This window comes from Electrophorus electricus, chromosome 5 (genome assembly GCF_013358815.1).
Source record: "Electrophorus electricus isolate fEleEle1 chromosome 5, fEleEle1.pri, whole genome shotgun sequence".
NCBI lineage: Eukaryota > Metazoa > Chordata > Actinopteri > Gymnotiformes > Gymnotidae > Electrophorus > Electrophorus electricus.
Window position 1 is genome coordinate 1035001 of NC_049539.1, and position 12500 is coordinate 1047500.

General features: G+C 47.5%; 1 protein-coding gene across 4 annotated transcripts in view; it reads right to left on the reverse strand.

Moving 5' to 3' along the window:
• The window catches only part of rttn (rotatin), a 46058-nt gene extending 33813 nt beyond the window's left edge, over positions 1-12245 (reverse strand). For 2 of the 4 annotated variants that reach the window (XM_035526364.1, XM_035526362.1), the window contains exons 1-21: positions 12083-12245; positions 11538-11725; positions 9164-9347; positions 8856-8951; positions 8568-8658; positions 8369-8483; positions 7896-8034; positions 7296-7461; positions 6946-7112; positions 6753-6868; positions 5693-5863; positions 5213-5425; positions 4785-4897; positions 4565-4691; positions 3983-4108; positions 3641-3757; positions 2464-2603; positions 1986-2157; positions 1781-1880; positions 1458-1546; positions 72-189 (exon numbers count right to left, since the gene is read on the reverse strand). In XM_035526364.1, coding sequence (XP_035382257.1) covers positions 72-189; positions 1458-1546; positions 1781-1880; positions 1986-2157; positions 2464-2603; positions 3641-3757; positions 3983-4108; positions 4565-4691; positions 4785-4897; positions 5213-5425; positions 5693-5863; positions 6753-6868; positions 6946-7112; positions 7296-7461; positions 7896-8034; positions 8369-8483; positions 8568-8658; positions 8856-8951; positions 9164-9347; positions 11538-11725; positions 12083-12113 — 2779 coding nt within the window. In that variant the 5' untranslated portion in view covers positions 12114-12245. Of the gene's footprint in view, positions 1-71; positions 190-1457; positions 1547-1780; positions 1881-1985; positions 2158-2463; positions 2604-3640; positions 3758-3982; positions 4109-4564; positions 4692-4784; positions 4898-5212; positions 5426-5692; positions 5864-6752; positions 6869-6945; positions 7116-7295; positions 7462-7895; positions 8035-8368; positions 8484-8567; positions 8659-8855; positions 8952-9163; positions 9348-11537; positions 11726-12082 lie in introns of all 4 variants that reach the window. The other 2 variants (XM_035526363.1, XM_035526361.1) reach the window with 1 other exon arrangement.
• Between the last annotated feature and the right edge of the window lie 255 nt (positions 12246-12500).

A 12500-nucleotide genomic window follows, 5' to 3' on the forward strand; every position in this document is an offset into this window, starting at 1 on the left:
GTGTGTGTGTGTTTGTGTATGTATAGGTGTGAGTGTGTGTGTGTGTGTGTGTGTGTGTGTGTGTGTGCTACCTCTCAGCAGTGTGCGGAGCCAGGTGGGATCCAGGCCCAGGTTGTGGCGCAGAGACGTGTCTGTGTACACCAGCCTCCTCAGAATAGCAACACTGGGCTCCAACAGACAGACAGTGTTCTACACGAAGACCAGAAAACACACTACAGTAACACTAATGACCACACAGACACACACGCAGGACATGCCTAAGAAGAACCAAGCCAGTGTGTTTAGCACTGGTGCAGGGTTACAGTGGTCACAGAGCTGGGCGGCTGATACTGTACTTACTCTTAGACCATAATCCGTGTTTATTTTTTAAAATGTATTTATTATTATTTTGCCCTGTCAGCATTACCCTAGCAGGGTAAAGAATTCCACTACAGTGATCCAAACAAACGGAAAAACAAAAATCCAAAGTCAAGCTGCCGCCCTAATGCCCTAATGCCCTAATGCCCTTGCATGTTTGCCCCTGTCCCTTCGCTGCCGGTGGCGCCCTGTCCAGCTGTAGCTCACCGGGGCTTGAGTTTCCTACAAGCGTCGCCACACAAAGATCATCTTTACTTGGTGGTGCGAGTATTACACTCAACACTCTCTCTCTTTTCAGATGATCTTAACACTACGATGCTTTTTACAAATGGAGCTCGTAACAGAAAGGGAAAAATGACACTCAGACCAATTCAAATATTGATTTGATAAATTTGTTTAGAAATTCATGTAGCTAGAGCCATTTGCAGCTAACTTGCTACATGACTAGAACACTCTGTACAGTACTGGAGCTATTTTATAATGAACAACCCAACAGAAACAGGAGGTCAAAGATAAATGCAAATGTAGCTACAGTGGACCCAAATCAGCTGACCCAAGCCCCCCGCCGGGAACACACTGATAGACTAGTAGGTACTCCAGTCACATCATAACTCGCAGCCCAAATCAGTTGGTAAGTGTGTGTGTGTGTGCGCGCACGAGTGTGCGAGTGTGTGTGTTTGCGTCTGTGTGTGTGCGTCTGTGTGTCTGTGTGTGTCTGTGTGTGTATAAGGTGTGGGGGATTTATTTCACCCCTTTGACACTTTCTCAGTAAATAAATCAGGGTGGATGCTCACATCTCTAAGCACCTTATGAGTCAAATGCTTCCCTCTACCAACCCCCTTCTGGACCAGAATCCCATGAGCCAATAGCATCAGCGTAAACAGAGAAGATTCCTATCTTTGGCCAACTGCCCAGCATACACAGGGTAATTCTCCATAGCTGTCTTCGTTAGGAATCCTCCACAGAAACAAACTCTGACCGAGTCTCTTGACCAATTGCGTTAGCATAAGCTGTGTGAGGTTTGGGTGATGGGGTCGCGTTCTCCTGAACTCTGCACAGACAGTTTAAGGAGCAGACCACGACGGTGATTAGAGCTTTACCACTGCCACGCCATTCACACACTCCGTGATCAGAGATATGAGCTTGTCAGGTAAGCCTTGAGCCTTCACAGCGGCGTGCATCACAGTATCTTTAAAACAAAGAAAGACATTTTTAAAACGTGGGAGATTATTATTTACTAATATACTGATAAAAACAGAAATTTGTGTTTTTTCTCATATAATTCCACTTATATATCTGCCAAATTTTGTAAATGTAAATTCCAGTTTCCACCATCCCAACACAAGACAGTGTTCCTGTGTGCTTGGGGGAGGAGCCAGTGTGAATGCGGGGCTGGCTGGAGGAGGCGAGGCTCCGCCCTCACCCTGCAGAACAACGATCAGCTGATCGGCGGCCGATCTCCGCAGAACCAGGTCCACGGTGTCCGAGGCCAGCACTCTGTACAGCCTGATCACAGACTCCACCTAGAGGAGAACAGAGGCGGAGGAAACGCGAACACTCGCAGACACGGCCCTGACACGCCCAACGCCACGTGCCAATCCATGCCAAGTCCGGGTGCTGGAGTTTACCTTAAGATAGGACCTGTTGGAATCATCTAGTCTGATGTCCACTGGTTTGCTGGTAACATAGAGAGACGCTAGTGAGGAGAGGGCAGGGCCATCCAGGGTCGGCTTGGAGGGTCCAGGACCCGTCGCACTGGTCAGGAGGGGCAGCAACTGTTCAACTGCTCTGCTTCTCACCCTTGAGAGAGAGAGAGAGAGAGAGGCAAACAGAGAAGCCGAATGCTAAATACTGCTGTTGACATCAACATGGTTGCTGTATGTTTTTCTTTCATTCCATAATTAGAGGGTCAACTTCTGAAAACCATCAAATCAAATCTGGTCTGACTCAGCAATAAACAAATCACAGAGGAAAAAAACATCTTCACGTGTGAGATGAGAACCAGGGTAGGACACGCCAGTGCAAGAACTCACGTGTGTTTGGTGAAGGGCAGTCGTAGTGAACTCACGTGTGGTGTTTGGTGAAGTGCAGTCGTAGTGAACTCACGTGTGGTGTTTGGTGAACAGCAGTCGTAGCACAGCACGTAGCTGAGCAGTGTAATTACGGGAGTTCTCTTCCAGCTCAGGTCTCAGCTCGCTCAGTAACAACACACAACTTCCCAGAGTGTCCTCCACACCTGCGTAGCTCTAACACACACGCACGCACGCACGCATACGCAAATACACACACAAACACAAACACAACAGGTGAGGCACAAAGGAAGCACACATCTGTGTGGCATGAACTCTGCCCAGACACAGCAGTGTGTGTGTGAAATTACACAACCCTTCACTTCAGCTGTACTGACAGGACGATCCAATTAGCGAGGGTCCTCAATGGGACCAATCAAACGTGGCAGGTGACCTTGGCAAAGTGATGAATATTCAACAGCTTCCCACTTTTTTTACTTAATTTTGTTTTTTTTCACAGAAAATAAAGAACAGAGCACAGCTTTTATGACAGAAGAGCACAAAACGGCCGCGTTTAAAACGCAACATAACGATGCTCCACCTGCACATTAAAATGCAGCCTCAGGCAGATCTGAACACGGTGCCACCCAGCCGATACATCCCCGTCCTAGCACTGCAGGGAGGTGTGTGGGAATGGATGAGTATATATATTGGACGGATGGTTGGATAGATGTGTAGATGGATGGTTGCATGTGCATGCTCGTGTGTGCGCAAGTGTGGTATGTGTGTGTGCGTGCATGTGTGGTGTGTGTGTGTGTGCGCGTGCGTACATGTGTGTGTGCATGTGTGTTTGTGTGTATGAGTGTGGTGTGTGTGTGTGTTTGTGTGATTGTGTGTGTGTGCGCGTATGTTTGTGTGTGTGCATGTGTGCATATTTGTGTGCATGTGTGTGTGCGTGCATGTATATATATATATATATATATATATATATATATATATATATATATATATATACATATATATATATATATATATATATATATACATATATATATATATATATATATACATATATATATATATATATATATGTGTGTGTGTGTGTATGTATGTATGTATGTATGTATGTATGTATGTGGGTGACTGCAGTGTGGGTATGTGTGCTTGTGTGCGTGCGTGTCTGTGTGTATGAGTATGAGTGTGTGTGTGTGTGTGTGTGTGTGCTTGTGTGTGGTGTGTGTGTAGTATTTGTGGGATGTGTGTGTGTGTGGTACCTGCAGTACAGGGATAACAGGGTAAAGTGCCTCAGTAAATTTCTCCCAGCTGGAAGGTGTCATCATCAATCGTCCCTTCAGCAGATAGAGCACAACATCCCTGGCAGATGAGCTCACCTTTGAAACACACATAAAACAACCTGATGACTCCCTCATACCCCACTCGCACCACTCATGCGACACCTTCTCTAAACAATGATGGCGAACCGCAGGAATTTAAAAACACTCGCCAATGTCAGACGCTACATTTCCCATGACCTTAGTCAGAGCACCACTCTACCTCTCCCAAAGCATCAGAACATGGGTCTGTCCATCCTGGGGCTGAACAGAGTCGTGACTCACCCCGCTCACCGGATCCTGAAGACCAAAGCCAGTGATTTCATAGAGGACGCGCGAGTGGAACAGGAAGTGTACACCACTGCAGACGGAGGAGGCCGGTCTGGCCACATTATGAACCCCCAAACATTCCTAGAGGGGTAAAACCAGCACACCCTTATCACCCAGCATAGGTCAGGGGTCAACTGCCAAAAAGAGGCAGCCTGCAGCTAAACCATCTGCACAGGTGAGGGGCATTTTAATCTGGGGTACTAACACATTAATAAACTGGAGAGATTCATTAATAAACTTGGAGATTTGTTAATAAACTTTAGGGATTCATTAATAAACTGGGGGATGCATTAATAAACAGGGTGATTCATTATTAAACTGGGGGATTCATTAAACTGAGGGATTCATTAATAAACTGGGGGATTCATTATTACACTGGAGGATTCATTAATACACAGGGTGATTCATTATTAAACTGGGGGATTCATTAATAAACTGGGGGATTAATTTGCACTTCTGCACATCATTTGGAAATGGACCCTTATATTTCGGCCCGTGCAGCACCCGCCCTCCACGGCACGTCACCCCTGAGCGCACCTTCACCAGGTCCAGGGTGCAGGCGTATGCCTCCTGCTTCACCGGGCACAGCGGGTGAGACAGGAGCCTGAGGAGGACCTTCTGACTTTCCATCTGCAGCAGAGCACTGGCCTGGGCAGACCTCCACCTGCAAACACAGGACACACACAGGACACACAGAGGCTCTCTCAGACACGGGGGCTCTGAGCCCAAGCCAAGCACGGCGCTGAGGGGCCCTTACAGGTATGAGCACATCCGAACACATTCTCTGACGAGGGGCAGGTGTTGGTGGTATGGGAGACCATCAACTGCCTGGGCTGAGAGCTCCAACAGGTCCAGCCAATTCTTCTCTCCCTGCAGAGAGAACAGAAAAACGGTCACACTTGCAAAACTCCCCCTCACAATCTGGGTGGTTGGAGGATGGGAACCAGAATTTAATTCCTATACCACTTACATGCTTATCGGACATGAAACACTGTTATCTCTACTGTACTAAATGGCCTGGGTAATGTAGTGTCTGGTTCTGGGTAATGTAGTGTCTGGTTCTGGGTAATGTAGTGTCTGGTTCTGGGTAATGCATTGTTTAATTCTGGGTAATGTAGTGTCTGGTTCTGGGTAATGTAGTGTCTGGTTCTGGGTAATGTAGTGTCTGGTTCTGGGTAGCGGTACCTCAGCCTGGATCTCCTTCAGGAAGCAGCAGGTTGCCTCCATGGCGTGTGCGGCGCGGCTCGCCCTGCGGTACAGGGCGTAGCCGTCGGAGCTGGCCTGCTCCACGTAGGCCAGCGCTGCCTCATGACTGTTTGGGAAGGCCAGACTGAAGGGAATATCCAGGCAGAGGCGGGAAACAGCGGCTACCACGCTCTCCGGAAGGTTCTCACCCGCCTCCAGACGAATTTAAAACACGCATTAATGCACTCACATAGAGGAGAGGAAAGGTAGCTAGGAAACGACAGCCCCATTTAATCAGATGCAAAGTCACACTCTGATCAGCTAAACCTTAAATATGACTGAAAAACTCCAAGTGACTTCTGACCTGTTTAGAGGTCCTGTTTCTCTAACAGTGTCTGAAGGACACAGCCATATGTCTGTCATTCAGTGATGTCGGGGTTTCTTAGTGTCTGTGACTGGCATGGCCGTGTGCCCACTCACCCTCTCCAAAGGTAAGAGCGCTTGCAGGAAGTGAACAGTGAGCACAGCTGTGGTCGTGTATGCCACACGGTGGTGAATCACAGATGACTCAGGTTGGTCTGACGACACTGCGCTGCTGTGCTGGCACAGCACGTCTCCCAGGGTCCCCATGCACGTCTGAAGATGCTGTCTCTGACGGCCCGGTCACAGGGAAACACCGAATTACACCAAGCGGCCTGCACGCCGTTAATGACCACAAACCTCCAGCAGGGGGCACCAAGACCCCAAACCATTTCAAAGAGAAAATTTTTTTTTTTTTGGATGACAGCACTGTCTTCCAAGTTTGTATTAAATATAAATGAAGAAGAGGGTCGTGTCTTGCAAAAACACAGTTACACTCAGCAGGACGTGGTTTCTGGACTGTGTCTTTTGTACTGTACTACGGGAACACACAGGCAGCAGCGGGTACACACACACACACACACACACACACACACACTGAAGGTGCAGCAAAGACTAAAAGTCTATCGTTGGAAATCTACTGGCCTGCACACACCAGTGTAACAAAGCTCAGAGATCCGTACAATTTTCCAGGCATTTGTAAGTGTTACTGATGCTATATTAGTGAAGGACAACTGAATGCATGTGAAATGATGTGTTTATAGACCTCACACCCAGCACTATCACAGCTCTGTCCAAATCAACTTGTTATGCAGTCAAAAATAAAGGTCACCACTAATGTCTCAGTGTAATGCGGTGACTTTAATGCGAGTTCACCATATAAATACAGCCTTTTCACACAGGGCTGAATCAGTCTTAATTATAATAGACTGGTTTTTTTTTTTAGTACAGACGATATTTATCTTTAAACGATGACGCAGGCAGAAGCCTAAGCATCCAAAACAAGTGTTGCAGAAGCAAGAACTGGACTGTGGAGGAGACCTGAAGTGATAACTTAATCTTCTATAACCGCCATCTGTCTCTCTGTGGCCCTGTACGGGGCCAGCGTGTGTGTGTGTGTGTGTCTGTCTGTCGACACGGCTCACCGCCGTGAAGGGCCCTCCCACTCTCAGACACTTGCCAGCTCGTGTGCCGTGAAGCTCTGCTCGTCCCACAGCTCCGGGGCCACGCAGTCAGCCAGCAGCTCCACAACATCACCCAGAACGGCCAGGGCCTGCCGCAAAAGCCCCGCCTCCCCTGGACATGCAGGACAGGGGGATGAGAGACGGAGGAGGAGGGGCGTGTGCGCGTGCAGCTGCGAGACGGACCCTCACCTGTCCTGAGCAGAGGCAGCGTGTGTTCCAGAGTCTCCACGCCAAATCTGGCCAAGTTCCACTGCTGGAGCTGGAGCTCAGGGGCGTCCTCGTGCTCCACCTCCAGGGGGAGCTCCAAGCTGGGCCGCGGGCCTTGCTCAGGGGTGCCCCCTCTCTGAGAAGCACTGCTGCTACCAACACGCAGTCAAAGAGAATCCTTAATCAGCCACGACAGGCGAGGAGAATTCAAAGCCTCAATTAAGTCTTCCGCTTTCCGCAAAACCCTCTTTCCCAAAATAAACAAAGACGAGCCAATTTCAGCTTCACGTGCGTGCAGGGAAGGAGCCGCAATAAGATAAAGGAAATAAAACCTGGTGGAGGCAGCGTCTCCGTCCTGACCGTCCCCCCGGAGTCTCTGGCCACGCCGGCCAACCACAGACGGACGCGGGGAGCAATCCACCGGAGTGGAGACCTCTGACCTCTGTGTGCCTCTGACCTCCTGACTGTAGGAGATGGAGGAGTTCTGAGAGACAGGGTCTACAAGAAAGGGGAGAGCAGGCGTTTACTCCTGACCCAGTTACACGTGGCAGTCAAACCCAAGCAAAAATTGGGCTTTACTGGATTTCTCCGATTTATTTAGGAACTCAGATTTTAGATGCTGTCCAGGAAAGCATGACTGGAATGCTTCAACTACACCAACACACTGTGCTCCATTTCTGGACAGCCAGGAATCTATCAGATTTGATGTGCAGCACAGGTGAGCTTGGAGCTAAGAAATGTAGATGACTGACTGAGCTGCAGAGAGGTGCGGGGCCAGGGTGTGGGTGTGTGTGTGTGTGTGTGTGTGTGTGTGTGTGTGTGTGTGTGTGTGTGTGTGTGTGTGTGTGTGTGTGTGTGTGTGTGTGTGTGTGTGTGAATGACTCAGTGCTGAGTGCGCTCCCGGTGGGCTGGAGATGGGGGGCGGTGGTTACCGTGCTTGGCTGAGCAGAAGCTGGGATCTCGGTGGAAACGCATACGGCACCTCAGGCTCCTACAGAGCTGCTGCAAGCAGCCCAGCGCATGGAGCCGCGTGGAGGCAGTCTCACTCACGCCGACCAGCTGCAGAAGACTCTGAGAGGAGAACAGGAAGCAGGCGAGAGAAGCATAGCTCACGTGCTGAGACATTTTCAAAGCCCACCACAGACAGAGTAATGCGGCTAATTCTGTGTGTGAGCCAATACAGGGTACAATAGATGTAAATTAAATTAGCAACTAAATAAAAGGGCACATAACATTGGAGTGAATACAATTTGTACTGACTGTGAATTCAAGGCTCCCAGGCAGTATAGACGCTATGATAATGAGAGGCAGATTCAATTGAGCGCACTGGATTGATCTCGCAGAGACACCGAGTCACTGATCTCTTAATCAGGTTTTGAAAGGTGGGGCTGAACTTTAATCTCACCTGCACTATGCTCGGCCGCTGGAGGAATATTTCCGACGGAAAGTCCTGCATGATCACGTCTCGCAGAAGTTCACAAGTAGCGTGCACTAAATCAGGCCTGTCGCTTCTTAAAGAGCTGCGCGTTAAAGGAAGAGGTCAACAGCAGTACACCATGTCCTCAAACAAAACCTGAGATGACCGAGAACTCGGACGGCAATACCTTTCATTTGATGACAATATGTGCCTGTCTGTTGTAGTCAAAGACAGCCATGGAAAAACAGAGAACTTCAGGCATCCAATGGAGTTATTCCCTGTAAGGCAGAATGTTTCGAGTAAACACAGTATACATGTTTTAATGTGCCTTATCTAACTGCAGACAACAGGAAAATGTTGCATTATTACTTAAATTGTCAAAAAAAATCAAGTAAAAAAGTTTGAAGAGTTGAATGAAACTCTCCTTCAGAGTGAGGTAAGTCAAAGCCGATGTGTTGTTAGAGAGTGGACACACCTGAGCCCCTGGGAAAGGCTGCATTAACCTGACTGGCTCCGGATGGCTGGAAGTATCCACGGACTTCTGTGTCCTCCACTGCACCCGGGAACACAGCTGGAGAGAACCAAGGCACAAATCAATACTAAAACCCCTCATCTCCCCACTGCAACAGCTCACTAGCTTTCTTCATCAAGGCAGTGCTCTCTGGGGCACTTTTATTTGTTGTTGTTTTCTATGTGGACGTCATTATAATGTCACACAACCGAATCACCAACTAAAAAGAAGCAAACAAATGCTTTTTGTTGACATGGTTTTGTGTTTGATACCCCGCTGAGCAGATGAGGTCATAGGCTGGTCCTGGGTGGTAGTGGGAGGACAGGTGGCAAGGTGGAACAGCTGGTCGAGGATCCCGTCTATAACAGGCCTGAACTGAGGTCCCACGCTGGGGGAGAGCTGGTTCAGGAACTCCACCGCCCCCACATCCTTGAGCATGACACTTCCACTTGGGTGCTGGGAGAGATACCACATCAGACCGTACTCAAAATAGGTCAGCCTGCACTGTCAGCCAAGGAGATCCTCTCACTGTAATGTAGGATTACTTCACTACTGGAACCACTAGGGAAAGGTACTGACAACTACTGAACATTGTCAAATATTCCATTTCAAGCCACAGTTATAATGCATAGTTTTACTCAAGTGTGTAGTTATGACAAGTCTCCGAAACAGTGTTGCAACGCACTGAAACTTTGAACTGATTAATTATGCAAAAGAAGATGGCAATTTTTCTCCCCATGCTTCTCATTCAGGCTTTTTCAAGCAGAAAAACAGAAGCTTCCTAGTACAGAAGAAGAATAAACACCCGAATAGTTCTGTTCATTCCCCCTCCCTACCCCACCGGCAGGTGAAGGACCACCGGTGGGAGCTACAGCACCTAGGTGGTCACTGAGAGCACAGGACTACCCAGGCTAAGTGTGACACACACTGATGGGGCTGCCTGCCACAGCCCAGGAGCGCTACCCCTACACCACAAACCGCAACATACAGATCAGGTGTGAAGATGAGCCTACACTTTTTTTATTTTAGCATGAGCTAATCTGGATATTAAAAAAAACAAAAACAAACTGTTGGAACATTGCATGTGTGGGATGTGAAAAGTTTAAGTCACACAGTGGAAAGGTGAGAAAGTGGATTAAAATTAAAAATGGCAAGATGGCAACTTTTTTTCTTATGAATAATTTTTAGTTTTTAAGCATCTCCTACATAAAAAACATTGTATCTGTTCTGTGCTCAAAAATGCTTGTAAAATGTGAGAAATGTTTTCCACACCCAGAGATTCAATATTAAAGATAAAAAAATGACGAAAAAATATAGAAAAACAATAAAACTAAAGAAACCAAAAACATGACCCACAGCTAGCAAAGGAGCACCTTATCAACACCTCCAGATCAACGTTGCTGCTGTGCTAAGACTACATTACCTTAATACAGCAGGTTTTCCTACTCTCAGCTGAGGATGTCATATAACATTAAGGCCTCCCGTATCCCGTGTTAAATCAGACTGGCTGTCATTTACGGACACCACCGGCCAGCCCAAGACAAGCAGAGCAGCAACATTTGAAATCATTATCACATACTGACAATGATATAACAAAGGCTTACAGAATAGCCTTAACGCATCCAAAAAATATGTGTATTGTTTTTCAATAACTGGATAGAAATCAGCAACAGTATTTTCATGCTGTAAAACCCATCATTTTATTTTTTTACTTCATAAGGCATGTCTGACTGATACCATTAGGAATCTTAATATTCTGGGCAGTCTACAGTACACACCTACATACACTAATTACTACTAAATGTTCTTCTTTTCCTTGTAATTATTTTCCAGGACTGACTCCTCATTCTAGGGATTTGAACTAAAAGTTTCCTTAGAGCAGTCAGTGCAAACAACAAAGCACTTCTGTAAACAAGAGCGAGTGGTAAATGTTGTAAAGGTACAGGCATCCAATTAAAGTTGACCTTAAAAGCCCTAGTGCCTGAGCCCTGCGCTACCTTAAGGAAGGTTTGTAAGGGTGTGTGTGTACATCTACTGTCATTACCTGGGAGCGCTACCTTAAGGAAGGTTTGTAAGGGTGTGTGTGTACCTCTACTGTCATTACCTGGGAGCGCTACCTTAAGGAAGGTTTGTAAGGGTGTGTGTGTACCTCTACTGTCATTACCTGGGAGCGCTACCTTAAGGAAGGTTTGTAAGGGTGTGTGTGTACATCTACTGTCATTACCTGGGAGCGCTACCTTAAGGAAGGTTTGTAAGGGTGTGTGTGTACATCTACTGTCATTACCAGGGAGCGCTACCTTAAGGAAGGTTTGTAAGGGTGTGTGTGTACATCTACTGTCATTACCAGGGAGCGCTACCTTAAGGAAGGTTTGTAAGGGTGTGTGTGTACATCTACTGTCATTACCAGGGAGCGCTACCTTAAGGAACGTTTGTAAGGGTGTGTGTGTACATCTACTGTCATTACCAGGGAGCGCTACCTTAAGGAAGGTTTGTAAGGGTGTGTGTGTACATCTACTGTCATTACCTGTGAGCGCTACCTTAAGGAAGGTTTGTAAGGGTGTGTGTGTACATCTACTGTCATTACCAGGGAGCGCTACCTTAAGGAAGGTTTGTAAGGGTGTGTGTGTGTACATCTACTGTCATTACCAGGGAGAGCTCGCTGATCAGCCCCAAGGCTTCGTCCTGCATGGGCACCTCAGGGAAGTTAAACCACTCCAGCAGGTTCATGCAGAGCGTCCTCTCTTGGACGAGGTCCGGAGGAGAGAGCAATCCGTGTTGCAGCTTTGACCTGATGTTTCTGAGAGCTCGGACTCTGATCTCCACCAAGGGGTGCCCTTTTCGCGGGAGAAAGGAAAAGAAATGGCAGCTAATGTCACAGCACGTAACTCAGCTCCATTCATCACACTGACATCTGAGCAGGCGGCTAGTTAGCTAGGTTCGCCTTAGCCTTAGCTAGGTTAGCCAGCTTCCGCAAAGCCTTATAAAGTAAGCATTACCGAGCTGACTAGCTAACGTTCCTGCATGCTGAAATGTTCAAGGTGAGTATAAAGTTTGCTACTGAAGCGGTGGGTGGCCGGCTAATGTAAACCCTGATAACACCACCAGCACCAGCACTGCTCTCTGCGGTAGCGTTAGCGTTAGCCTGCCGGCTACAGGCTAACGGCTAAACGAACCTGGTGGAAGCAACTTACCGAGTTTCTTAATAAGTGATGATAACTCCATGGTTCTGGTTTACGCAATCTGTAAGTCGAGCAGTTTAATGTTTCTCGCTATCTGGAGTCATGTTCCGTGTAAAAGGCACTTCTGTTCACTTCTCCTCACGTCTGTGTTTCCACAGACTCGGTTTGTTTTCAACCGCCGCGCCACTCGCTCACTTCCTGCTCGGTCACCTAGGCAACAGAGCGGAACTAGCTGATCCAAACTGATCACAGCTGATCGATCATGCCTTTACTTTGCTTGTTTTTCATTGTGTTTAATAGCCAAATATGTCAAATGAAATAAAATGTTTTAAGTGCGCTGAGTGACTGAGATAACACTGAAGATCAACTTCAGATCTGAGGGCTCTCTATGGCCACAATAGTGAAATAATGAAGATAATTAAAGTAGTCC